This window comes from Pezoporus flaviventris, unplaced genomic scaffold (genome assembly GCF_033815535.1).
Source record: "Pezoporus flaviventris isolate CSIRO_AGI_PZ_B2104156 unplaced genomic scaffold, CSIRO_AGI_Pfla_v1 ptg000067l, whole genome shotgun sequence".
NCBI lineage: Eukaryota > Metazoa > Chordata > Aves > Psittaciformes > Psittacidae > Pezoporus > Pezoporus flaviventris.
The window spans coordinates 825986-853399 of NW_026892615.1; the positions used below are offsets into that span (position 1 = coordinate 825986).

Genomic DNA, 27414 nt, shown 5'->3' on the forward strand with positions numbered 1-27414 from the left:
GGTTCTTGCAGATTGTTTACTCCCGGCAGTTCTTGGCCTTATATTGGACGTACAGAGAAAATTGTTGCCCAGTTGCAGCTTTTCCTCTTCCTTTTCAGGTTGTGTCTATGCGACTTAGCATGGTTGATCTATCATGCTACAGCCTTGAGGAAGTACCCGAGCACCTCTTCTACAGTCAAGACATCATCTACCTCAACCTACGACACAATTTTATGAGATCAAGTGGAGCAGGGAGTCTTGACGCTCTTTGCAGGTCTGCAAAGAATTCTTTTTCTTCTACATTTGAAGTTCTTAACGTGTGCATCCAGGGATGGAGAAGAGGGGGAGTGTATTGCCCATTTTCGTGGGGATGGGAAAAAGATTGATCTTCAGGAAGCTTTAAGAAATGAGGGGCCCAGGAAGCAGAACTGGGTAGTGCAGGCAGCCATAAGCTTCCAACAGTTGACAGTATTCACATTTATAAACTCCCTTCCAGAAACCTTTTGTGCTAAGTTTGATCTGAGGTGAGCCTTGTGGAGTGATACGCCATTTGTATTGACAAGATGCAATAGTAATATAAGGTTGCTGGCTAAAGAACATTTTGGGATATAAAATGAAAGGTGAGGGAAAGCATTATGCTGCTGTTGTTGGTGTTTGTAAGGAGAAGTGCAGATCTGGAAAAACCTATTTTGGTAAGTTTTTAATGTACATTTAGAGTTAGTAGAGTAGTGAGACTTCCGCTTTGTTTTGGGAAATAGTAATGATCGCTTTTAAGAGAGTAGCAGTTGTGTGATGGCATGGGATCATAATACAGTCATCTTAGGTAAGTGAAGGAGTCTTACAGAAATATTTTAAAATCAATTCCTGAAAACCGTAAAAATCTAGAGGAAGATTAGTCTTGGTATCTGCACTAGCCATACCAAAAAGAATTCAAGGAACCACTCTCTGACTTCTAAAAGCTGTTAAGAAAACTGTAGTGATATTGTCAAATGGCTCTGTGTTTGGAACACATTATGCCTTAAGAAAAATGTATTTGGAGAAACTTTGCAAAACTACATTTTTTGTTTTGTTCTGGTTTTGTTTATCTCTAGGGATATATTACCAGGTTATTTCACTTTTCTTCCTACAGAGTAATGAGATGCCTAAGTATCCATGATGATATACAGGGGGGGAAATTGCTCACCTGTGCAAATTCTTTCATTGAGAGTCATTGGTTTTGTTTCAATTCCGAACTTGTTTTAATGTTTTCTAACTTCTGAATTGTAATAGATTCTGTTATTGGAAAAGCTGCTTAAAGTAATTCAAGATTTTGCTTTCTGCTTCACACACATTATATGATTTTGAAAACTGTTATCAGAGCTTCATTTTCTAAAATGCGGTGTCCTTGGTTCACAGGATCAGCAAAGGGGCTTGAATTTTCTTTTGACCTTGCATGTAGTCAACAAGAGATCTGACATGTCAGAAACTCGACTCTTTTCCTGGCAGTATGTCTGATGAAGCCGAAATCCTCAAACAAACAAAAGCCATAAAAGAAGCCCTCACTTCACACAGTCTTGAATAAACAGGTAGCATTAGGTAGCCCACATAAGGCTGCTCATTGCCTTTTTTGCTTTCTGAGGTTTTTAGGATGTTTATCAGGTCACAGCCCCAAATGAAGAAACTTGCTTCTTTCCAGTAGGTCTTATCAGTGACCAGATAAGTGTCAGAGACTGACAATTCCAAACAGCAGAATTCTTTGCAGTGGTCAGGTCTTTTCCCCTGAGGAAATGTTGACATTCTAGGAGTCTAATTAGCTATAACTGTAATGATGGAAAAGAGTAATTAACTAAAAGGGAGTTGTTAAGCAAAGAAAATTAAATAACCCCACCCATTTTCTTACATCTTCTCGCTTATTTTCTATGTAAGGTACTGCCTTTCAGCCATCTCCCTTTACTGGAAAGCATTATCCAGCTTGATTTTCAGTGATAAATGTGTGTGTACACACGTTATACATAGTGTGTGCCTGTTATCACCATTCTAGCTAATTGATACAGGGTTGCACTGGGATGCTTTGGCAGCAGAGCAGGATGTTGTATTAAACTGGGAATGTTTCAGGCCAGCACCAGTTTGGGCTGATGAACAGAGGGGTGGGCATCCCACTGATTATTTGTGGCTGTGTTTCCACACCTCTTTGCATAATCTCAGTATGCCCTGTGAGAGTGCAGGCCAAAATTTGAGCCATAACTATTTCAGGGCCATAACTATTTCATGTGGTTCATGTATAGAGCTTGAATGAGAGTTGGATTTGCATTCCATTCCTACATCCCTACTGCTTGAGAGTATCAGGGCAAAGGAGAAAGAACAGAATGGGAGCTCAGAAGGCATTTGAGTATTGTCCTCCCCACTGAATATGACAGTCTGCTCAAGGAGTCTCAGAAGAAGTTGTGTCAATGTACCAGCTTCCCTCCAGCTTTTGGAAACTTTAATGCTCCCTCTGTGTTTGCTTTGGTATTGTTCCAGAGGGATGAATTTTAAATATTGGATATGCTGTTTTATTTAATGCCATGCCTCCTGGGGCAGCTTCTCACCACACACTGCTAATCACAGAGAAAGAGTTGCTTAGTGTTAAGGACAGATGCCATACAAAATGCCATTGTAGAACACCAGAAAAAGCAGTTTCATTAACATGTTTTCTTATATTAAAACCTGAGAACTGTGATCTGTCCTAAGTCTCTTTAAGTTGAACCAGTTAATGAGAAAGCTCAGATCTGGAGGTATGCCCTCATTGTTTCCTCCCTTTCCATTACTGAAAGTGAAGTTCTGTGTGCAGGCTTCTGATTTTTTTTTTTTTTGTATCGTTAAATCTGTGTTAAATCTACAACATGTTCCTTTTAGGAAGGCTGTTACCAATACAGCATCTTTCACTTGCATTACGGGAGAGTGTGTCTGTGGCCACAGCAAATGTAAAATGCCTGGCCCTTATTTAAATGATTTCTCAAAGCAAACAACCTGTGTTTAAAGTTTCAGATATGCTTGTTCTTTTTAAAAACACCACCACTACCACCACCCTCAAACATTATAAAGCAAAACAGAGAAATATAATGCATCGTTCCCACACAAATTGTTCCAAGTATTTTGAATCTGAAAAAGGAGTCCCTATAAAGAATTTCTTCTTTCAAATTTCAGAGATTTCAAAACCTTTCAGTCTTGTGCTTTAAGACATCTGCAGCTATGAGTAATATTCTCCCTCAAGCTAATTAACCTTATACTTACCACTGCCTAACAAAAAGTATGGCAGTTAGAGCAGATCGATGAACTGCATGTTTCCAAGAAGTACTTCTCTGGTAGATTCATAGTTGTGTCATAAAAGTATTATGATAATTTTCCCACTAATTAATTTCTCATGGTTCCAGTTTGGGATGGTGTTGTTACTTGGGGAAGTACACTTTTGTTTCCTGTAGGAAGAGAACTCTGTAAGAAGAAACTTTTGCATTTTACCCCAGCCCATGCTCTATTTCTTCCCTCTGTTTGGACCTAGCACAGTGATAGAAGGAGCTGGAACAGGCAACCATCTGTTAAAGACAAGTGGGACTGTAGTGACTTGAGGGGGTTGTGACAGTACTTGTGTGGCACTCATGCAAGTAAATGGCACTTTAGATGTGGGATCTCATCCAAAGACCTATGGATGCAGGTCTTGGGGCTTCACAGTGTGAAGTCAGCACTTTCCTAGTTTTCTCTTGTAGGACTCCACTAGGCTTTCTGTTGTGCATAGCTTGAAAAGGATATTCCCCTCTTCTGTTCTATTCTCTGAACAGTTCCAGTTAATGTTTTGAGCTATTGTTTTCCCAAGCTGCACAACTGTAGTTTGTTAAATAATTCTTTGAAGGTACATTTTCTGAACTGAATGTTTTCAGTCTCCTTAATCTTAGTAACAGTCACTAGGAGGAAGCCTGTCAGGAGTCAGGGTTCAGAAGGTTCTTTGCCTCCCTTACACAAACACACCCCACACCCCCGTTTTTTTTTCCCTCACAATAAGACCATGATAGCATTATCCCTGAGGTACAAATACCATGACTTAAAATCAGATTTGTGCAGAAACTCCCATAGTGAGTTAGCTGACTGTATCACCAGTGTATAACTTCATTACTCATTTTGTATAGTTTGCTTTCAGACCATGGAAGTTGTGCATTAATTAGTATTCTTGCCAATAGGTTTTCTCAGTTGAAGAGCCTGAACCTGTCTCATAATAGATTGGGAGAGTTTCCTGTGTCACTGTGTGAGATCTCTACTCTGACAGAGCTTAATATTTCCTGTAATGGACTTCATTCCTTGCCAAGCCAGATTGGCAAACTGTTGAAGTAAGTATATTCTGTTTATCTGTAGTCATAAACATCCTTTGTTGTTTGGCTGAGCACAGCTGAGGTGAGGGTACTGCTTAGGAAAGTGTGAGTGCTGGGGCAGCTTTTTCTGTCCATGAAGACTGAGTGAGGGTTTTGACTCCAGCAGAAGTCAAGAACCCAGATGTCCAATAAGGTTTGGTTTTCCTTGAAAATGAAGATACCGCAGTGTTTTTATACAGTTGCCACTTAAAGTCACTGCTATGTAGCAAGTTAGCATTCATCATTTGTGACTTCCTGCCTATTCTACTACCTATGTAAAATATATTAGTGTAAATCAGTTTTCTAACAGAGATTAATGGATTTTGCCTATTTTGGAGTGGCTAAGGAAGACACTTAACAGTCAGTTACAATGCCTTGAATCACACGTGCCACCTTGCTGCAGTGGAGTAAATGTAAAGGCTGGGTTTTTTGTGGGGTTTTGTTTGTGGTTTTTTTTTTTTTTACTTTGGAGTGACTTGTATGATTTCTTGTGGGTTTACGTCCAATTCTTATGTAAATCTGAAAGCATCTTTTTCTGTTTGCATCTGCTGCTATCTTGCATTCCCTTGCCTGTTGTCTTCTCATTTTCTTCCTATATTGTCTTGTAATTTTTTTTTTAACTACTATTATGATGGTACCTTATCAATTAAACATAAATATTATGTTTCCATAAAAACAGTTAGGAGTTTCTGAAGACCATGCTGTCAGGGCATTTCCACAACTGCAGATGGGTACAGTGGAACATCTGTGGAGACCAGTGGGGCTTTGTAGAACTAGGGAAGAATACACATGGCTCTCATCTTCAGAGGCCTAGCCTGTGGAGCTTAGTTATATGAGCAAGAGCATGCTGGTTAAATTGTTGCAGTATTCAAAAGTGTCACACACAAAAAGGATTGCAGATTTCCTAACTGTATGCAAGTTTCAAGTATAAGGGTATCTCATAAGACCAAAGACACTCAGGTTCAATTCCTTAATCACTACTATGAAAACATTACAGCTGCTCATGTGGAAAAGATGAAGAAACACGATCCAGGTGAAAAATTGTCTGAAGACAATTGTACTGCTTCTCAAATAAGTTAATGTGCCTTTTTCTGCAGCTGCAGAAGTGTGTAACTTTCTGAATTTCTGTTTCTTATTTGCATCTAAGGTTTTCAGTGCTGATGCAGTTTCTGTTAGACTTTTAATTTATTATGTAAAATTTTTCCGTGGTAACTTCTTGCAGAGGTCTAGTGACTTTCGTCAGCACTAGTACATTTTGATGGCTTTCTATAGAATTGGTTCAGGTTTGTGTTAGAGGGTTTTAACATGGAAATACTTGAGCAATTCCCTCTGAAAATTTTGTCTTAAAGTGTTACTGGAATAAAAACATTCTCCATTTTCCCCAGTAGTTACTCAGAATGCGTAAAAGCTTAAGCTTACGTAAATTTAAATGCAAGACTGTTACTGCATTTGTTTAGATAAATACTGATATAGATGAGGCCTTCAGTGACATGGTTTAATGGTGACTTTGGCAGTGCTGGGGAACGATTGGACTTGATGATCTTAAAGTTCTTTTCCAACCTAGCTAGTCCTATGATACTGAGCTGTTCATTCCTTGTGGCCTGCTCTGCCCCAGCTTCTATCTTTACAAAAGGAGTGTCTGCAGCTACACCGGATATAAACAAGTCATTTCCAGAGCAATCTTTTAGCCATCTGCAAGCTGTGAGGGAAGAGCTGTGTGCTGGCTTTATGGTTTTCAGAGGTTTACAACTTAGTTATGTGTTCAGTCATCTTGTTTGACTCCTTGAGCCTTTATTTGTAAGATCTTTTTATGGCCCCAGATTGCATTTCTGCCATTGCTAAGCAGTGTTCAGAAAGTTCTTTGTTGGAACATAATCACAATGAGGGAGTTATGTTTTGTGGGTCTGAGTCTCAAAAGCCATGTAAACTTTAAAACAATTAATCTTGCAACAGAGAGCTACACTCTTCATTTCTGAGGATGTGAAAGGACAACTAGAATGTAAAAAGCTGTTACCAGTATGTTCATGGGACAGTAATTGTGATTAAGCTGTGCCATTTGTAGAAAATCAAGTGATTAAGTAAATTAGCTTTCATTTACAATGTGAGTACTGATTTCTGTTTTAGTTAGGTTAACTTGGAAGTTTACCTCCAGAATAATTTAGGAACTGTTTGGTATTGCATACATGCAGTTCCAAGCCTATTACATGCATGATAAAAGTACTCCAGTAACTTCTTGTGTATAAGAATAAAATTAGCTCGTAGGTACTTTTAAAAATAGCTACGTTAACACCAGCGATATGGAAAAAAGTCACTGAAAATGCTAAATGTGATGTTTGCTTCTCTTTGCTGAATTATTTTCTTTCTCTTTTTCACTGCTGCAGTCTTCAGACCTTATGGCTTGATGGGAATTTCCTCACATCCTTACCAGAAGAAATGGGAAGTCTGCAACAGCTCAGCTGTCTTGGGCTTTCCTTCAATAATTTCTGTGAACTTCCAGCAATCTGTGAGAAGCTCATCCTCGTAGACAAACTGGCCCTGGCAGGCAACATGTTAGAGACCCTGGACCTGGCAGTGCTGAACCGTATGAGTCACATCAAAAGTGTAGACCTGAGGTAAGGGGTTGAAACCTGCATATGGTTATAAAACAGATTGCTACTTTCCTTTTATAGCAGAGGAGCTGTGTAACTTCTAGAGCGTTTTGTAATAAACTAGGTGGAGGGTTTTTTCTCTTACTGATTCTTCAGCTTTTAGGGAGTTCTGTTTCTAAGGGTGTGCAGAGTTCACTTAGAGGAGCCAGGTTAACTGATCAATGCCTGAAGCCACTGAATGCAGTTCCTAAGTGCTGGAATTAATTTTGTTTCCTCTTTTGATAATGCTGTTACTATAAGCTGCTGTAGTTCTTTGATCTCTCTGACCCTGTTTTGCCTTCCCCCAGCCCTGAGATTGAGATTCAGATTATTCAGGCTGCCAACTGCAGAGCTCTCAGAAAGGGACAAAGAACTTTGTGATGAGGCAGTCTATTACATAGTTTCTGCGTTAGCTCCCTGTGTCAGTGCAAAGGAGCAGTCTCTTGGCTTGGCCTCTCATTTCTAGACTGGTCTTCAGAATCTCTTAAGCACTGGGGAATAAGTAAAATGGTTTCACATAGCAGTTCAGACAAAGGAAGCGTTTTTCTTTGTATTCACTGCCTGAAATCTTTCATTGCTCCTCACACATTTGTCTGTGCTTAACTTTGGCGTTAGCCTTCACCTAACCCTTTCCTCTCCTGTCTTCTCTCTTCTTACTGACATCCAGTTTCTTGTTTTCTGACTTTATAACTCTTATCTCTGAGTGTTTAGGCTGAACAGCCTGAAGAGAGCAGCAGCTGACACTCTGGAGGTGAACAAATCTGTGACTTACATGGATTTACGAGACAATGAGATGACAGATCTGGACCTGAGCTCCTTGGGCAGCCTGGAGCAGCTGCACTGTGAGCGGAATAAGCTGAAAGAGTTGACACTGAGTGGCTTCTCCCTTCGGACCCTCTATGCCAGCAGCAACTGTATGTCTTTCTGCCTTCTTCACTTACTTTCTTCCTTCCAAGCCCTGAGAGCAAAAGTAAACAGCCGTTTGCCCTTGTTGCAGTTTAAGCCCAGCTGGTAACTCAGAACTACACAGCCACTCACTCGCTCCCTCCCTCCCTTCTTCTCCCCGCCCTGCTCCCAGAGAGATGGGGAGGAGAATGGAAAGAATGCAACTCCCAGGGGTTGAGATAAGACCAGTCCAGTAACTAAGGTATAACACAAATCACTGCTGCTACCACCAATAATGATAATGATAAGGGGAATAACAAGGGGAGAGAAAGAAAACACAAAGGGGAAAAGGGAAACAGACACAAGTGATGCACAATACAATTGCTCACCGCCTGCCAACCGATACCCAGCCCGACCTGAGCAGCTATTTGCTGCCCCCAGTTTCTATACTGGGCATGACGTGCTGTGGTATGAAATACCCCTTTGGTTAGTTTGGTCAGGTGTTCTATCTCTGCTTCTTCCCATCTTCTTGTGCCTCTCCTCCCTGGCAGAGCATGAGACTGAAAAGTGCTTGATTGAAGTAAACATTAATTGGCAACTAAAACATCGGTGTTATAAGCATTGTACCCAGACTAAAGTTGAAAAAACAGCACTAAGCTACTAAGAAGGATTAAAGTGACTGCTACTGCTGAACCCAGGAGAGGCCTCTACCCACAAACAGAATACTTACACTGATGTTACAGTAGTGCAACCATGTGTGATGGATCTTGTGAGGTCAGCTCCTAGGGATCACATATGTCTGTATGTGTGCAGACTGTGTAATGGAGGAGGTTGTGGTGTTGAGTTACTGTCCAGGGAATTCCTTTTGCCTGTGAGATGTGTTTGGGAATCCACAAATAATTAAAAAAAAATACAGTTCTCCCTTGTTCTGATGCCCCATGTGGCAGATGGAGAAATGGAAAAGGAGCAGCTCTTGTGCCATATGGCAGATTATACTAAGTGTGAACTCTGTCTTGGGAAGGATGAGTAGAGACCTTGAGTGTCCATTAAGTAAGACTGACTCTCACTTGCTAACTAGTCTGCTGCTTCTCTATGCTGCTTTCCCTGTGAAGCTCTGCAATCATAATTATTTGCTTTATTTCATCAGGTTTGACCGCTGTCAATATTTATCGAGTTCCTGGTCAACTGACTTGTCTAGAACTCTCTCAGTAAGTGACTGTACACCACAGAATATAAAGTATCTGGACACCTTTGCTGTTCTCTGGAGAAACTTTCTGTAGCTTTTAATCTTTTGAAAGAGTTGAGAGTAATTAAGGGAAGGCAATCCATCTTCACTGGAAAGCCCAGTACTAAAGAATGATGACCCAGCCCAGAAGCCCTTCTGAACCTAGTCTAGGTGACTGGCTGTCCTTCAGCCACAGGCTGTAATCAGCACAGAAAGCCAATCAGGGACCATTGAACAGCTTACTGGGCTGAATGGTGGGAGTCTGTGGAGCAGACATTTAGAGTAGCTGCCAGTGATCTCTGCTTTTGGCTTCACTGCTGATGGCTGCCCTTGGAGCAGCACTGTGAGACCTGATCACCTTTTGCTTTGGTTTAGGTTGAAGCACAATAGAAGGATGACATAGGGTGGCCTGTTCTCCTGATGTCAGTGCTGTAAACCAAAAGCCTGATCATTAGGGCCTTGCGTGAGGACTTTCTAGCAATCATGCACCAGCTTGGTGTTACACAACTAGCCATGAGATAAATTCCATGTGACTAGCTCAAATACTGTTGTTCATTTTCTGCCTATTATTTTTGGTTTGGCTGTCACTCATGTCATACAGTATTCAAACAGGGTATATTCCATATGGAGTGCTGATGTCTAGCTTTTCCCCCTTGCTTTTCTCAGCAATCAACTTCAGTGTGTCCCAGACTGGGCCTGTGAAGCAAAGAATCTGGAAGTTTTGGATGTGAGCCACAACCTCCTTGTGGAGCTTCCACTGAGGTCAGCAAACCTTATACAGAGCTGAGCTTTCTTCTATGGTGAGCTGACTGGGGAGAGAGAAGTAGTGCACTTCCATTTGCTTTATTCCTTGTTGTGCAGAGATATCATTCAATTGCTTTCTCTGTGCAGCATCAAAATAGTCTCTATTCAAATGTTGGAAAGAACTGATTTCCAAATCAACTTCATGAATAATAGGGGTCAGGTGACTTCATCCTGTGCTTCTGGCTTCTACTGCAGCTGTTTGCACCTAAAGTAGAACATGCTGCTGTGATTTTTTTTGTTGTTGTTGTTACCATAGTGTTTGTGAACATAGGTCATAGGTGAGACCCTGATAAGTCTTGCATTACCCCACAGAGATTCCATCTGTTAACCTGTCACAGGGAGATAGCAGAGGTATGGTACATCTGATCTCAGAGGTAGCTTATAAAACACATCATCAGCCAACTCCTTTCTTCTTGTTTCCCTTTCAGTTTCTGCAGAAATGCAGCAAAGAGGAGCCAAGAACTGAGGTAGTTTTGCAGATGTTTTGAATGACTTCTCCAGGGTACGAGGGATACCACGGGAAGGAGCAAAACACAAATGTTCTTAGTCTAACAAATGTGTTTGGTGGGGTGTGATTGTAATGAATAAGGCACAGTTTCTAGAGTAATCTATATTGAAATAGAGTGGAAGGATGAATTACAGTGAAGAAATGCAGAGAGCAGGTTGAAGCAGTTAAAGCATCAGGTGTAGAAAATTATCTCAGCAGTAACATTCTAATGGTTGCCAGAGACAAGGCTATATACATTAAAAGCAAGAAAAGGATGTAACAAGGATGCAGTAATGACAATTTAGAAAATAATTTTAGCCATACCAGCGGATGAAAAGGACCAAACTTTAAGTATGTTATGTTAAACCTGCAGAATTCAGACACAGAAATACATATTCTAACAAGATATTTATGCCTCTTTAAAGATTTGTAAGTGCTGGAATTAACTGCATCCAGTGTGGATCTCTTCCAGTATATGTTTGTCATTAACACTGTATGTCTTGTGTACAGTTAGAATTTAGCCAGCACTGACTTTCAGCTAGTTATCAGGTTAATCCATCAGACTAAAGCTTTAAGGAGCCTCACATAGGGGGATATCATTCACTGTGAAGTTGTCTGGTACAACTGTTTTTTGAGGCAACTAAGTGTAAAAAGTGGTGACAGTTTTGGGTGGAGATGCCCATCCAGCTCTGTGTGAATCAGCTTGAATGAGGAAATTGGTGTATTTGCATTTGAATGGTTTTTGATTTGGTTCTTTTTTTCTCGCCAGTGTAATGAGCTTTGAGAATCTACAGTTTACAGAAAGAAATAATTGATCTGCATGGAGTAGTGCACTAATGAAGCTTTAACATTCAGTCTGTGAAGCTGTTCTGTTCAGGGTGCTCAAAATATAATCCCAAATTACCGCCTCATGCAAATGGGCAGGTTCTGGGCAATGCCCAGGTGTGTTCAGATATCCTTTCTCTGAATTCCTGCAAGCAAATCTCTGAAGTTCATGGGGATAGAGGCCTTTCCCTTCAGTAAGAACTGCAGTTCTGGAGAATGTGACAACAGCCCCAGAAGTAACACAGGAATGCTAGGCAGCTGCTTAAAGCTCTGAATTTAAATTGGCACAGGGGAAGCGCTTCTTTCTGCCTACAAGTGAGAATAGGCATTTAAACCCATGCTTGTGACTTCCCTTCTTCTGTTTGCCTGAGAGAATGCTCACAGTCATATCACAAGTTAGTAATCTGCAGTAGCATAGAGGAAAATGTACATACACTTGCAGGCATTCAGAGTGATGTGAGGCAACTTCTACCATGTGTGTTCTTACGCTTGTCATTGTTTACATTTTATGAATCAGTCTCTTCTAAATTTTTTCTGCTGTACAATCAAGTTATAACATATTAAATACTACTTTTCCCACTCTGGATGTGCAAATGAGTAAACCGGGCTGACAGAAAAAACCTGTGTCTTTCTAGGATCCTCAGCAGCTTGAGCCTTCGGAAGTTGATGGTGGGACACAATCGTCTGCAGAGCCTTCCGCCTCTTGCGGAACACATTCCACTGGAGGTGCTGGACATTCAGCACAACCTGTTGACTAAACTCCCAGAGACGCTCTTTGTCAAGGCTCTGAAGTGAGTGGCTGTAGCAAGTATCTTTTGTCTGCATTGACCTTTGGTACTATAAAGGCTGATAGTGGCATCTGTGTGTCTGTCCTTGCAAGGTGCCGTTTACATAAGAGATAATGAGGCATGCGCTTTAAGAGGTCGTAATTCAGGTGCCATAAGGGAAGTCATCAAGCTGATTCGAGGGAATCAGTCCATGTTATAGTTTAATTGCAGGTTTAATTAGGCTTGCCAAACCCAACAGTGAACTGAAAAATGAACTTCAGTTGCAACTGTTTCTAAGATACTGGCTGAAGAACTCTGTCTCTAAAACTAGTGTGTAAATTCGGGTGCAAAGGAAAAAAGCCATATGGATTTTCAGATGTTTCAGCAGAAAATACATCAGGTCGTTGGAGAACAGCAAGAGACACCCTTACAAATGAACAACTTTTCATAAGTGTCTATTCAGTCATGAGTCAACCCTTGTTTTAAAGACTAAGAGTTCATGTAATCTGCTTTCATCAGTATTACCCACCCCCTCCAATGATTCTTCAGTATGCACTTTTACTGTAAAATGCTGTGTGCATCTGCAGTGCTATGTAGCTACTAAGTCATTAGTAGACTCGTAGATCTTAATTTGAGTAGGGATGTTACAGTGTGTTTTGTGGCCTCCTGTCTAATGTTGTTGCTCTGTCCACACTGGCATTTGTATAACACCTTTTCCTGCCATAAATGGAGTGGTTTATATGATGTGAAGTCTGATTTTTGCCCTTGCTATGGTTAGCCTCAGGTACCTGAATGCATCCGCAAACAGCCTGGAGTCCTTGCCTTCTGCATGTACAGGGGAGGAGAGTCTAAGCATGCTGCAGCTGCTTTATTTGACCAATAATAACCTCACAGATCAGTGCATCCCTGTCTTGGTGGGACACCCGAGCCTACGGATCCTACATCTGGCAAACAACCACCTACAGACTTTCCCTGCAAGGTAGGTGAGGCTGGTGGGTGAGATAGTGCTCACCAGGAGATGTTGCCTGTGTTCCTGCAATTGTGTGTGAATTGGGGTCAAAACACGATGCTCTTCCTGTGTCTTGATGACAGAGGCTGCCATTCCTACACACACCTAAACTGAGGAATAGCATGTTAAGGGGAATTAGCACAGGATTCTGTTGGCTGCAGTGGTTCCTGTCCCAGGAGAGGTGAGGTTGTTCATTCTGGAGAAGCGGCAGCTTCAGGAAGACCTTCCTGGGACCTTTCAGTATATAAAAGGGGCTCATGAGAAAGGCACAGAGAGACTTTTTAACCAAGAGCTGTAGTGACAGTGCAAGGGGCAACACTTCTAAACTGAAGGAGGGTAGATTTAGATCGAACATAAGAAAGAAATGTTTTACAGTGAGGGTGCTGAGGTGCTGGCACAGGGTGCCCGGAGAAGCTGTGGCTGCCCTATCCCTGGCAGTGTTCAAGGCCAGGCTGGACACAGGGGCTTGGAGCAAGCTGATCTAGTGGAAGATGTCCCTGCCTGTGGCAGGGGTTGGAGCTGGATGAGCTTTAAGGTCCCTTCCAACCCAAACTAGGCTGGGATTCTATGATTTTCCAAGTGTAGTTTAAGAGAATTTCAGCTGCCTATGCATAATGATAAATACATTCATCACTTTCATGTAAATCTATTTAATCCTCCAAAGTACAGGCATGGCTGAGGGGCTTTTGCCAGTTTTAAAAATAAGACACTACAGTCTTCTCCTTCAGTGCTTTACAAGTCAGGGGTGAAGGGATCTGTCTGTTGTATAAATACAAGCCAGGCTTGAGGACCGTGAGCTCTTATGAGAGCATCTCTTAGAACTTTTGGTCTGTTGTCGATAAATTAGAAATGTAGCTCATAAAGGGCACTGTCTCTGGATACCTTATCTGCAGGGTTAGAAAGTGCCAAGTTCATGCCTGTAAGATGTAGTATTCTTTTGTTTCCCCTTCAGCAAACTTAGTAAGCTGGAGCACTTGGAAGAGCTGAACCTGAGTGGCAACAAGCTGAAAACAATTCCCACAACAGTGGCAAACTGCAAGCTGCTTCACACACTTATTGCACACTCTAATGAAATCAGCATCTTTCCAGAGATCCTGCATTTGCCCCATATTCAGGTATTCTGATGCAGAGGTTAAAGATGTATCAGGGGAAAGTTTGGGCTGGAGGATGAAGAGTAACTGTTAGTGGAGGAACTGGAGATTCCAGCATTCTGCTTAAACAACCCAAGAAGAAGGCACAGAATATGCATTCTAGATCTGCTGATCTAAGACTTGGTCAAAGATGTCTCATCTCTTGTTCATCTTTACCCTCTGTCTCTGACTCAATGTATTTCTGGTTTACTACCTGAGACAGGGAGTGTTAAATAGCTAGGCAGGTCTGTATGTATACGCCTGCTATTACCTTTACTGTGATCTGTTCTTTCAGTACTGGAGTCCTTGCTATTGCAGGTTATAAGTATTTGCTGCTTATAAATTGTTCTTCTACTGATAGATCAGACCCATTTTCAATGACCTGTTTTGTGGGATACAATCAACAGTGGGGTTTTATGATGTTTGGAAATATCACTGGAGTAACTGATCCCATGACACAACAGAGAATATTGTGCTTTCTTTGGTACTGCAGTTTGTGGACTTGAGCTGCAATGAGTTAACTGAAATACTAATCCCTGAGGCACTGCCAGGTGCCTTGCAAGAGTTGGACCTGAGTGGAAACACAAACCTGGTGCTAGAACACAAGACACTGGATGTCTTCAGGTGAGCCATGGAGATGCTAACGCAGCAGCGACCTGCACAGGGAAGAGTAACCCTTCCCAGGAGGGGAAATTGGATAGTAAAGTGCATATCACAGAACTTAATGTTATAACGTCCCCTGAGGCACCTGAGGTTTTCTGTCTTGTAGGAAGGGAAAAGTCTGGGGCCAAGTCATCAGAGCAAGCAAACAATTTCTCAGGTGGTATGAGGTTCTCCGAGCTGTCTCTGGCAGAAGCAGACAGACATCTCCAGGAGGTCAAGGCCTTAAACTCCTCTCCTTGGTGCAGTTATTTCCACAGGCTGCTGTCTATAACTCTAGATTAGACAAGGTCCTTTGGTCACAGACTGCTCAGGAGGGTCTAGGAGACAATGACTTGGGTTCTTCTCTCTCTGTAGTCACATTACCACGTTGAAGATTGATGCTAAGCCCTCCCTCACAGGAGACTCAGCACTCAGTTCTACCTTCTGGAGTCATGGAGTAGCTGAGATGGCAGGCCAAAGAAATAAGTGAGTATTGTGGTCTGCTGGACATTGACACTGTCTTCTCAGTGTGCGGGGTGGAGCTTATTCTAAGTACCCAGGAAGGCCTCTTTTGCTCAAGAGCTCATCCATCCCTCTGTCTCTCCAGATCTCCTGCCAAGTCTTCATTACTCAAGCCTCCAGCATTGTCCTTTCCCTGTTTTCACACTTACCCTGGGACCTTGCTCAGGGACTACCCTGGCAGAGATGCTTTTTCTTGATGCTGTGCCCACTGCCATCTCCTGAGTGTAGGCAAGGAGGGATTGGGAGTTCCAATAATAAAATGCAGCTTTACATCCCATAGGGCAGTGAATGAGGAGCAGGAGCTTTGCTGCCCTCTGAGAACAGCACTCACATCAAGGTGCCTGATGGCTGTGGTTTTTAGAACCATAGAATCTTTTGAGACATATTAACTTTGCTTGTGTGTTTTTCTAACAGGCTGTGTGTGTCATCCCTGGCTCTGGGGAGCTTTGCAGAGGGGGTGGAGGCTGTGTATGGCATGTTTGATGGAGACAAGAATGAGGAACTGCCTCGCTTGCTGCAGTGCACCATGGCTGATGTGCTCCTGGAGGAGGTACAGCAGTCAGACACCATGTTCATGTCCAACACCTTCTTGGTCTCCCACAGGTAGGACAGTGAGCAAGCTGGTCCTGGTGGGACCTACATAGGTATATCACTTAATGTCTTAAGTGGGGTGAGGCAGCTCTCCAGAATGCCTATCACTGGAGTCTGGAGCCTTCCTACACCTTCTCCTCCAACAGGAAGCTGGGTATGGCTGGGCAGAAGCTGGGTTCCTCTGCTGTCCTTTGCTATATTCGTCATGATGTGGCTGATCCAGCCAGCAACTTTTCTCTGACGGTGGCCAATGTGGGGACTTGCCAAGCCATTCTGTGCCGAAGTGGAAAACCACTGCCTCTCTCCAAAGTCTTCAGCCTTGAACAATGCTCAGAAGAAGCCAAGAGAATCAAGGAGCAAAAAGCCATTATAACAGAGGTTGGTTTGGACCCTCTTCAGTTCAGCTTCTACCCTCCTTTAAAAGCTTCATAGTAATATATGAGCTCTGCTGCAGGGGAGAGGATGGCATGAAGATGTTCAAGTGATTTTTATGGTGCTTCCTGCTCTGCTTCTCTCGCTGATTAGCTATTCAGAATGGAATTTCATAAAATATGTATTATGGCCTGAGAACTACAGGTATAAGATACCAAAGACAGCTTGGGGAGAGAAGGAGGAAAGAAAACAGGTGTGGAGCTAAAGGAGGGGAGACATGAATAGTTCAGGTTGGGAAAGATCTTTAAGTCTGTTGACCCAGCGCTGCCCAAGTCCACCACTGAATCATGTCCCCAGGCACCACATCTGCATGTCTTTTAAATACCCCCAGGGATGGCAACTCCGCCACTGCCCTGGGCAGCCTGTTCCAATGCTTGGCAACCCTTCTGGGGAAGAAACTGTGCTTAGTCTCCAGTCTAAACCTCCCCTGGTGCAGCTTGAAGCCATTTTCTCTTGTCCTATCACATAGTACTTGGGAGAAAAGACCAACCCCCCCCTCACTGCAACCGCCTTTCAGGTAGTTCTAGAGAGCGATGAGATTTCCCCTCAGCCTCCTTTTCTCCAGGCCAAACAACCCCAGTTCCCTTGGCTGCTCCTCAAGGCACTTGTGCCCCAGACCTTTTACCTCATGCACTAAGTACGTTGCTTTGTCATAGAAGCCACCTGATGGCACTCAAGATGATCTGCTCCATACCTTCCCTGGCACTAGGGTCAGGCTGACAGGCATGTAGTTTCTGGATCCTCCTTCCAGCCCTTCTTGTAGACGGTGTTGTATTTGCTAACTTCCAGTCAACTGGGACTTCCCAGTTCCTTGGGAATAGCAGGGAAGTTCCAAAGAACTGGAAAATATGTCACTGGTGGAACTGTGATAAATCAGTGCCAGTCACAGTAGTTTCATGTGCAATGGGCCTTTTAAACAGGTTGCTTGATAAAAGTGTTTCTGGCAGGGTGTTGTGGTTGAAGCCCAGCCGGCAACCCAGAACCACACAGCCGGTCACTTACTCCCCCCACTTCCTCTGCCCGCTCCCAGAGGGATGGGCAGGAGAATAGAAAGAATGCAACTCCCATGGGTTGAGATAAGAACAGTCCGGTAACTAAGGTATAACACAAACCACTGCTGCTACCACCAATCATAATAATGATAAGGGAAATAACAAGGGAAGAGAATACAACCGCTCACCACCTGCCAACCGATACCCAGCCCGACTTGATCAGTGATCTCGTCCTTGTGGGTAGCTGCCCCCAGTTTATATACTGGGCATGACGTGCTGTGGTATGGAATACCTCTTTGGTCAGTTTGGGTCAGGTGTCCTGCCTCTGCTTCCTCCCGACTTCCCTTCCTCCCTGCAGAGCATGAGACTCAAAGTTCTTGGTCAGACTAAATATTACTGAACAACAACTAAAACCATCGGTGTTATCAGCGCTGTTCCCAGGCTGAAAGTCAAAAACACAGCACTGCACCAGCTGCTAAGAGGGAGAAAAATGACTGCTACTGCTGAACCCAGGACAGAGGGGTAATCTGTTCATGTGTTACAGCTCTGGAAGGTGCAATATTCCATGCAGGTCTGACTGAACGTAACTGGAATCAATGTAGTATGTTAAATGGTTTAAAAATTGATGAAAGGATTATGAAAAAAGTTAAATCATTGTCTAAGGAGACTTCCCTGCATCTGTCCTCTGCTGGTTTTTAATACGTGGTAGCAGCAGCAACGTTTAACACTGAGAGGATGCAGAAATTAAGAACACTAAATAATTAAAAAATAAACTCAAACTACTAGGAAGCTGTGCACTTTGTATACACGGACTTGGAACAGGCTCAGAGGCATATTGGCAGTTTTCTGGCTGGACACTGGTGCCAGGCTGGCCATGGGACTACCTAGCAGGAGGAGGAAGGAGGTAATACCTCCAGGTTACAGCAGTAGTGTGTTCTTTTCTTCCTCAGGATGCCGTGTCTGCACTTCAGAATGCAGTTATATGTTAATAAAGAGGGAAATAGTTCAGAAAATAGACAAATTAATTAATGTCTGGATAATCTGCCTTGCAACAAGGAAGTAAAAAGTCATGATCTTGCTCATACTGCAAAAATAAGTTTCAGTAAGACTCCGGGGTGAGTTTCTCTGATCAGTGTACTGCAAGAAGCAGAGCTGTGCATTTCACAGGAGTTTCCTGCAGTTCTTCAGAATGTGACAAAATGCCTTTTCAGATAAAATTGTGGTTTTGCCAGCATGGATGATGGGCAATTACTGTACCTAGTGATCAAGTACAGTGAATATCTGTGCTGTGGTCCCTTGGCCTAGATCCCTTCCTGCTGTGCTCTGCTGTGTACTGGCATTTCTCAAGGCTGCAGAGCTGTATATGGGCAAGGGAAAGTCTGCTCTGCACATGGTCTAATAGCAGATCTAGCTCATTGCCCTTTTCCTTTTGTCTGCAGGACAATAAGGTCAATGGTGTGACTTGCTGTACACGGATGCTGGGCTGCACGTACTTGCATCCTTGGATCCTGCCCAAACCACACGTGAATTCCATTCCGCTGACTGTTCAAGATGAGCTGCTACTGATAGGGAACAAAGCTCTCTGGGAACACCTCTCGTACACGGAGGCTATCTTGGCTGTGCGCCACCTGCATGACCCGCTAGCTGCTGCAAAGAAACTCTGCACTTTAGCCCAAAGCTATGGTTGCCAAGACAATGTAGGTGCAATGGTGGTGTGTCTGAACATCAGTGAGGACAGCTGCACATGTGAGATGCATGGCCTCACGCTGCCAGGTCCTGGGGGATTTAGCTCCACCACCAAGCCAGCAACACCTTCATCCAGCAGTGGAATTGCTTCAGAGTTCAGCAGTGAACTGTCTGCTTCTGAGGTTAGCAGTGAGGTAGGCTCTACTGCTTCAGATGAACACAACGCTGTTAATCTTGATAGTGGTTTGCTACCACGGCAAGAGCGGCGTTGCAGTCTGCATCCTGTGCCTCCCTCAAGCATCTTCCAGCGCCAGCCTTCCAGTGCCACCTTCTCTAGCAACCAGTCTGACAATGGTCTGGATAGTGATGATGAGCAGCCTGTGGAAGGTGTGATGACAAATGGTAGTAAAGTGGAGGTAGAGGTTGACATTCACTGCTGTAAAGGAAGTGGTCTGGAGTTAGAACCTCTTGCTGCAGAGTACAGCTCCTCTACTCCAGTGCCAGAGGATGACTCTGGGTTTGTCCTTGTCATTCGGAGACAGAACAGTGTGAACACTGTGCAGAGAGGTGTAAGGGAGAAGTGTGAACTGCAAAAATCTCTTTCCACATGCTGTCTGTATGGAAAGAAGCTTTCCAATGGTTCCGTAGTGCCCTTGGAGGAGAGCCTCAACCTCATTGAAGTAGCCACAGAGGCACCCAAGAAGAAGACAGGCTATTTTGCTGCTCCATCCCAGGTGGAGCCAGAAGATCAATTTGTGGTGCCACCTGATCTGGAGGAGGAAGTGAAGGAACAAATGAAGCAGCACCAGGAGAATGGAGCAGATCAGGAACAGAAAGAGGAACATGCAGCAACTCTGCCAGAGGAGTTTGACACAGCTTTGTAACCCTACAAGTACTGCTCCCACTCTGTCTGTCCCAGGAAGCCCTGTCCCACAGGGGCTGTCTTGACCTCCGAGGGGAGCTGGGATCTGCAAGGAGTACAGGCATCTGCTGCTTCCTTAATGGAAGAACTGGGGTGTGCCAAGGTCTGAGCTGTTGATTTTTCACTGTAGCATCCTGGTTGTTCCATGAGCACTCGGAGCAGTAGCTCTGTGCTAGGGACCACCTGGGAATCATGCAGGCACTAGAACGAAGGCAGATGTTCAACACCTGCCTGTAACCCTTTGAACCCTGAGGTTCTGCCAGATCTGCAGCTTAGGGGCTGGCGGGGGGGGTGAGGAGGCTGCTGAGGGGCAATGTTTGGAGTCCCATGAATATTTCTGATGCAGCTCCCCACCCCCCAGCACCTGACTTCGTTATTCCTTGAAAGAATACAGCCAGTTGCAATGCAGCTGACCCAAGAATGGTTTCCTGCAGTAATTGAAAGCACTTTTATTGATTGCACTTAAGCTGTTCTGCTCCCCTTCAGCCCAGCACTTTATTATATAGGGTCAGGGGAGAGAGCAGTCCCCAGAAGGTGTGTTGGGGGCTTTTCTCAGTGGACATTGTTAAGGCAGTGAAGGACTCAGGATACCAGTGTTCTGATGAGCACTGGTGCAGGTAGTGTGAAGCTCATGATGGGATCAGGCTGTGTGGGATGAGCTGAGTGCTGAGCAGGTGCCTGCTGATGCATCTCACAGGGACCACAGGAAGATCAGCTCTTGGCTGGTTGATTAACACACACCTGGTTCTCCTCACTGTAAGCACCAGCCCAGCCCAGCAGCACTTTGGCCACCTCCTAGTGGATGCTTCCCAGTAGAGGCTTCCTTATCCAGAAAATACGGGGTGAAAGCAGGAGCTTGTGCTTGTTTCAGTGGTACCGTGTCTAAGAGGAAAAGCAGCTGTAAACAGTGGTGTGCTGCTCTAAGCCAGTGAGCAGTGAGGCTGCCCTTCTTATGCTGGGGAAGCATTCAGTGCTCTGTGCCACCAACACAAACTTCTGCATTGTCAGCTACAGCATCTTTGCTTGCCTCTGCAATTGGAGTCATACCCCACATCCACAGCAACCTGCATTTCATGGTACATGCCCAGTTTGGCCACAGACAAGTTGAAAGCATACTTCTGCTTAGCTTTCAATGCAAGAGGGAAAATAGAACTTTTCACCTTAGTAGCATCCTTATCAGCATTGGAAAAGATATTTTAAACAGTCCCTCTAATGGCAAACAAGCCAGTCTGCATTTGCAGATGCACTGTTTCCATTAGGACTTTTCTTGCAGGCTGTGGGTTGGTGGCCTGTGTAGTCCCCTGTGTAAGGGTTGTGTGCAGCCACCTGGCCCTGGAGCACGCAGATCTGTCCTCCTCTGGCAGACCTGGTTAGCAGCTACCCCATCGTGCTGGTGGTGCAGTAATCCTGGCTAATGTGGGCTAGTGCCTTGTCTTCTTTATTAATTTTATTTATGAAGAAAACTTGAAAGTTTCTTCTCAAGAGCTCTGAGAGGCTTGAGTTGCGTATTTTTTGATCAAACTCAGGCCTTGCTCAGAAGGAAATACTGTGCAGACTACTTGTGGGGATTAGACTGACACAATCTAATGGAGTTTTACTGAGATTTCAAAGCACTTTGAATTTCTTCTCACCAGGAAAAAAAAAAAAAAAAAGGCATTTTTACCATGCATGAGAGAGCAACATTTTAGGATATACCTTGTGCTACTTACAGTGTAATCATGAAACAACCCAACCTTTTTGCAAGGTTTAAACTCTCACAGATTTTTGCTGTTTAAATGGCTGTTTTATTTGGAAATGAGAGAAAAGCTAATTCTTAGAATCTCAAACAGCAGCATTTGGATCAGTTAAGCAGAGAAACAAGAGGAGAAAACATCAGAAGACTAAACCCCAAACCTCTTTCATGTTCTCTTCATGTATGTACACAGAGAAGGCTCAGCCCAGTGTGTGTGACTGACTTTCAGTTGTCATTGGTGATAATTTTACCAAACGTCTGTGCCCAGCCCAGCACTCTGATACCTGACAGGGCTGTAAAGCAGCTTCTGTTCAGTACATGACTGATGCAGAAATACACTCTTCTTTCTGAGTAAGACTGGACAAACCTCACACTAGGAGAGTGGCAGATCTAATGCAAATCAGGTCTCTACTTCTTGCACCGAAGTGGAAAATCACTGATTGTGGAAAACTCCTTACCAGTGTGAACCAGTAGCACTGCATGGAGAGTTGGTATGTCCACAGTGAGTTAGTCACGAATGGCTCTACCTAGCTCAGTGGGAAAGGACTGAGTAACATAAAGCTCTGCAGTGGAGCATAGAGATTTATGAGCTGCACCTCTTCATGGTAGTAGCAGAATGGAACGCAAGGAATTCCTGTGTAGCCTTTTTCTCCAGTGCTGTTTCTGGTTTTGAAGCAGAGTTTAATACAGCCAGCTCCTATTTTCTATAGGTGTGAATAGTCATGACAGAACATAGATTGTTTTCTTACACTAGGTGGAGTCCAGAGCCTTCTCTGCTTAAGCTGGTACATGAACTGGTTGTCTTATCCTGTGCAACACATCCTGACTGCTTTCCTCTTCCACCACCTTTTGTTCTCCTGTCTCCCTCGAGGTAGTCAAGCTTCTCCTTTTGTTTTTCTCATCTTACTTGCTAATGCCACCTTACATTTCAAGCTCCATGAGAGCACTGCTGTAGGTGGAACAGGTATATGAACGGGCAAGTCTAATGAAGGACTCATAGCAGGGGATAGATAGTGTTTTCCCAGTTCTTTTCCTGTTTTCCAGTCTCTTCCCTGTTTTTTGTTTGTGGTTCTTGCACAGATACATCATGCCCACAGAGACACTTCACTAAGGATGTCCCATTTCTTAGAGAGGAGTATTCTTGGCTTGGGGTCATCAGGCTCTCTTGGCTCTGCTGAGCAATGCAGACGTGCCGTGCTCGTGCAGCCACAGTTGGGTTTGGCTGTGAATTCCTTTGTTCATCATGTCAGTAGTTCTGGCTCTGCAGATGACCACACTTCTTGGGAACAGGTACTCTGAAGGCACTGACCTGTCTGGCCTTCCCTGTGCAGAAAGGCTTCCAAAAAAGGAACCCATAAAGATTTTATTGTGATGAGCAGCTGGGGCCAAAGGATTGCAGGTAACGGATAGTCTCCAAGTTGCTCCAGGCACCAGGAATGGGCCTGGTGGAAGCAGCGCCACATCAGGGACCCGATGACAATCCTCAAGTGGATGGGAGGGTAGAACCCTGTTCGAGGAACGAGCAAGTATTTCCCCTTCCCCTCCATGGGGACAGGCTGCTGTGAAGCTGAAATCCTCCTAGTGCACAGGACATTGCAGCCGTGCTGGCAGTCCTGGGGGCATCCGGAGCTCCTGCGCTCCAGCAGGCATGGGTTCCTGTCATTTGCCAAAGGCCTCCTTCGGGCAGTAGGTTCACCTCTTTTGTTTCGGGCAATCATTGTCTGTTCTGTTGCTGTCTGAACACTCAAATGTGGTTATTTTCCTCTTTTTTCACATTTTTAAATGTTACTTTTTTTTAACTTGACTCTCATGACCCAGTGCATATTAAAGAAGTATTGCAGCGCACCACCTATTTATAATTTTTCTTTTTCTTTTAAAAAAAGAGAATATTCTCTGTATCCCACTCTAGCATGCACCTGTAATAATCCCCATTTTTATTGTGTAAGGGAGTAGATTGTCCAGTGAATGCACCTTCAGCACTGAAGCCTGTGTTTGTATTTCTCTGGAGAGACAAATCATGTAAGATTGCTGGAAAACACTATTCCATTGATTCTTTAATCAGATGTATAGAGCAGGAAGGAAGAATATTTTTGCATCAACTTTTCAGCTGACTTAGCAATAAAAGAGTTTTTACTTTCATCTAACTCTATATTCTGATTCCATTACTGTGCTGGAGGGAATCTCTGCAACGCCTCAGTCACACACAGCCATGGTGAAGAGTAGCTGTGCTGAAGGGTCTCCTTCTCTGAGTGCTGGTGCTACTTTGCCCATCAGCCTTCCGTACAAAAGGTACTGGGCAGAATGCTGTGAGGGTGGAATTCATGACACCCATTACTGGGCAGCTTTCTGTGTCCTGCCCTAGGAGTCCTGAGCTGTTGCTCTAAACAGGACTGTAGAGCTCCAGCAGGAGCTGCAGCAGCCAGGAAGTACAGATGGCAGTGAACTGTCCACATAAATCCCTGCACTAGTGCAGGGATGTATTTGCATACCTAGCTACTGAAAGAGTGAGTACATCCAGCTACTAAAAGGGAGGAGAAAGCAAACAACCCCAAGTACTGAATGTTACTATTTAGCATTTGTTCTACTTTCATATTTCTGACAGTGTTCCATGGAATTGGTAATTGTGAGGATTTAGCCACTGGTGCCAGTGATACTGGAGCTCTGTCCAGGACACAGCACGTTTCTGGTATGTTTAGTTTGGTTGTTGGGTTTTGGGGATTTTTTAATGTGGGCAGAACAGGTCTAAGAGACCAGTGGTGGATCCACCTTCATATGCAAAATGCACATCCATAGAAAGTGGGCACTGCTCTGAAGTGACATTTCATTCTGAGGCATGATTTTGTGTCTCTAGTGCTCCTCTTTTCCCTGATAAAAATTTCCTATAGAAGTTTTTTTAAAAAGTAAAGTTTATCCTTTTTTTTATGAAGTGCAAGAGCAGCATGTCATTTCCCCAGCTTGTACATTAAAAATGTATTTTGAAAACAATATACTTCTATCTTGAACCATATCTTTGAGCTCTTAAAGCTTTCATTTTATAATCCCAACATGGGGCATCTTCTTAAGCAAAACTGTTAGACACAAGTTCTGTAAAGGACCATTTTACACAAAACGGTGCCCCCTGCAGGAATATGAAAAGCATCAAATCACATCTTGGGCAGAGTGTATTGATCGTGTTGCACCTTTTTATTTCAGGGTTGTCTGATGGCTCCATACACACCATGTTCAAGAGGCCCTTAGTTCTAACAGACATGCAGGAAAGCAGCAACAAGATGCCACAACCACTGGCCTCTCTTCTCAGTGAACTGTCCCATGCCCTTTGTAAGGAGCCTCAGCCACAGAAGGGATGTAGTAGCAGTACTTGGAGCAAGACCTCACTGGAGGGAGCAAGGCTCCGGTGGAGGGGAGGGAAAGGCTGTTCATCTGCAGGATGGTCACACTCTGCTATGGGACAGCCGCCAGACACAGACCCTGGGTCTACCCTCATGTCCACTGATAACCCAGTAATGCAAATCTAGGTTAGGGACTGCTTCACTCTCCCATGTTTAGTGTGTGCTCTGGGGCAGCATCAAGAATGCACTGCTCAGAAGTGAGGAAAAGCAGTAAGGAGGTTTTGCCTTCCTGTGTAAGGAGGGTGGCAAAAATCATGGCCAGTGCTGGAGTGGAGGGATCATTCTAACTGCACTGGCTTCTGCTTCAGTGTCCGAATGGCTGTGAAAGCCCTGGCTGCAAGGCCTGCACTGAGCAGGTATGCCATGGCAACCATGCAGCCCCACAGGCCAGCCGCAATCTCTGCCGCATGCAGGCTGCACCTAAAGCCCTGGTAGCCTTTGCTTTGATAAAGCTGCTCTCTCTCTTTGCACACTGATGAATTATAAACCTCCAGCAGAAAGTGGAAGTAGTAGTACAGAGCAGGCACCATGCCCACTGCGACCACTGCATCCAGGGCACATTCTAGCAGCAGCCACGCTGGGAAGCGCCACGGTAACCGCAGAACCCCAAGCGAAAGAAGGACGCAGGAGACGGCCAGGAGACAGCCTCCCACGGCCATCGCTGCCCTCGCCACCGGCAGCTTCAGCACGTAGAAGCGCTGGTCGAGCTCCCGGGCTTTCTCCCCGTCCGCCCCGCTGAAGCCGCTGTAGGCGCCGCCATACTGGTAGTAGTAGATGCCACCCAGGTCGGGCAGGCCGGTGTAGCCGCCCGGGGGCCCGCAGGACACGGAGGCGCAGACCAGGATGAGCACGGCGAGCAGCGCCTGCACCATCTGGCAGCACGCTGGAGGGGAGAGAGAGCGTGGGCACGGGAGCTGCGGCGGCCGGGGCGGTCCCGGCACGGGGCAGGGGGGAAGCGCCTCCAGCGGTCCCGCTCCGCTCACCCCTGCCCGTGCGCAGGTACCGGCAGCGGCGGCTCCACAGCGGTCCCGGGGCGGCGGCGCGTCTGCTCGGCGGCCCCTCCAGCCCCGCTCCGGGCACAGCGCTGCGGAGAGACGGCGGCGAGGATAGCAACGGCGCGCCAGGACCCCCCGTCCCCATCCTCACTCCTCCTGCCCCCCCCATCCTCCTCCTGCCCGCCCCGTCCTGAGTCCTGCCCCCCCGTCTCCATCCTCACTCCTCCTGCCCGCCCCGTCCCGTCCCCATCCTCACTCCTCCTGCCCGCCCCGTTCCGATCCCGGCCCAGGCTCTTCACAGCCACCCGCCCGCCCCGATCCCACCGCCCTCCCGGCCGCCTGCCCAATCCCTCCCCGTCCCGATTTCCCCCCTCCTCCCAAGCCCTCACAGCCGCCTGCCCTTCCCGTCCCGTCCCGTCCCCATCCCCGCCCCGTCCCGGCCTCCTACAGCGGCCTGCCCGGCCCGTCGAGCCCCGACCCGACCCGACCCGGCCGGGCCCGGCCCGCCCCGCCGCCCTCCCGCCAGTCCCCTCCTCACTGCCCGCCCTCCCAGGCGCGTCCCGCCGGCGGGGCTCGGGGGCTGCTCTGCTCCGCCATGGCCCGGCCCCTCCGTCCGGGCTCTGCCGAGGTCTCGGCGCGGCTCCTGCGGGCCCGGAGGAAGGGCGTGCAGAGGGCGGGACGGGGCCGCTCCCCCGGCACCCGCGCACGCCCCGATCCCGCCCCGCCCGATCCCGCTCGGGTCCCGGTGCCCCCGCACGGTCTCGAGTGTTTGCAGCCGCTGGGGGCTGAGCGCCGGCGGCTCCGGCACCGGGGCGCCTCTTCCTGCGCTGTGAGTTCGGTGCCAGCCGGGGCCGTTCAGCTCGTGCGCCCCGGAACCCGGGTCCTGCTGCTCTGCTCTGTCCGCAAACCCGAGCCGCAGCCGGGTCAGCCCTCGCTGTACGAGCTGCCCTTCCCCAGCTCCCCCGCATCAGTTGCCCCACAGTCACTGGGACAGCAGAACGACTGCCCCTGCCCGGTGCTGTGCTTCCCCTGGCAACACACGGCACGTTGTTGCCGCTCCAGCTTCCCGGTTATGTGGAGCCTGTGCCTCCTGTGGACGGGGAGCAGCACCTTGGGATTTTTCCTGTAGTGCCTCTGCCAGCGCTCTGCAGGCCGTGTGCAAGCGCGTTCCCTTGTATTTATCCGTAAGGAACCAAACAGACCTGTGTGTCTGCTGGAGACCACTTCAGGCAATATGATACGACCTTCTTGCTGGCTGCCCCATTTCCATGTACAGTCATATCCTGCTGCATGGTGGGACTGGTGCCGTCCCGTCCCAGGAGGCTGCTGCCACAGCCAACACCTTTCAGCACAGGCGATGAATTGCTCCTTTGTTGGTGGTTGCAGGAGTGAATGCAAGTGCCCAAGAGCTCGCC

The 27414-nt window shown here is 45.8% G+C and overlaps 2 protein-coding genes across 3 annotated transcripts in view; one reads left to right on the forward strand and one right to left on the reverse strand.

Annotated features, from left to right (window-relative positions):
• Window positions 1–22044, forward strand: part of PHLPP2 (PH domain and leucine rich repeat protein phosphatase 2) — a 36095-nt gene extending 14051 nt beyond the window's left edge. Inside the window, exons 6-19 of one of the 2 annotated variants that reach the window (XM_061471776.1) lie at window positions 99–253; window positions 4170–4316; window positions 6719–6949; window positions 7676–7878; window positions 8997–9057; window positions 9741–9836; window positions 11826–11981; window positions 12736–12936; window positions 13919–14081; window positions 14590–14720; window positions 15114–15224; window positions 15675–15863; window positions 15998–16229; window positions 18715–22044. In XM_061471776.1, the coding sequence (XP_061327760.1) occupies window positions 99–253; window positions 4170–4316; window positions 6719–6949; window positions 7676–7878; window positions 8997–9057; window positions 9741–9836; window positions 11826–11981; window positions 12736–12936; window positions 13919–14081; window positions 14590–14720; window positions 15114–15224; window positions 15675–15863; window positions 15998–16229; window positions 18715–19845 (3207 nt within the window). In that variant the 3' untranslated portion in view covers window positions 19846–22044. Of the gene's footprint in view, window positions 1–98; window positions 254–4169; window positions 4317–6718; window positions 6950–7675; window positions 7879–8996; window positions 9058–9740; window positions 9837–11825; window positions 11982–12735; window positions 12937–13918; window positions 14082–14589; window positions 14721–15113; window positions 15225–15674; window positions 15864–15997; window positions 16230–18714 lie in introns of those variants that run through there. The other variant, XM_061471777.1, reaches the window with a different exon arrangement.
• A 2733-nt stretch (window positions 22045–24777) lies between these two features.
• MARVELD3 (MARVEL domain containing 3) lies at window positions 24778–26144 on the reverse strand. Its single transcript, XM_061471800.1, has 2 exons — window positions 25988–26144; window positions 24778–25887 (listed from the first exon to the last, which is right to left on the reverse strand). Exons 1-2 carry the CDS (start codon window positions 26142–26144, stop codon window positions 25283–25285), a joined length of 762 nt encoding a protein of 253 aa, XP_061327784.1. The 3' UTR covers window positions 24778–25282.
• Window positions 26145–27414: the final 1270 nt, after the last annotated feature.

Bases quoted from the DNA above. Each gene is read 5' to 3' on its own strand.
- MARVELD3 (XM_061471800.1), bottom strand. From the start codon at position 26,144: ATGGGGACGGGGGGTCCTGGCGCGCCGTTGCTATCCTCGCCGCCGTCT. The intron at 25,888-25,987 runs GTGAGCGGAGCG...TCTCCCCTCCAG, and splicing joins GTACCTGCGCACGGGCAGGG to CGTGCTGCCAGATGGTGCAG.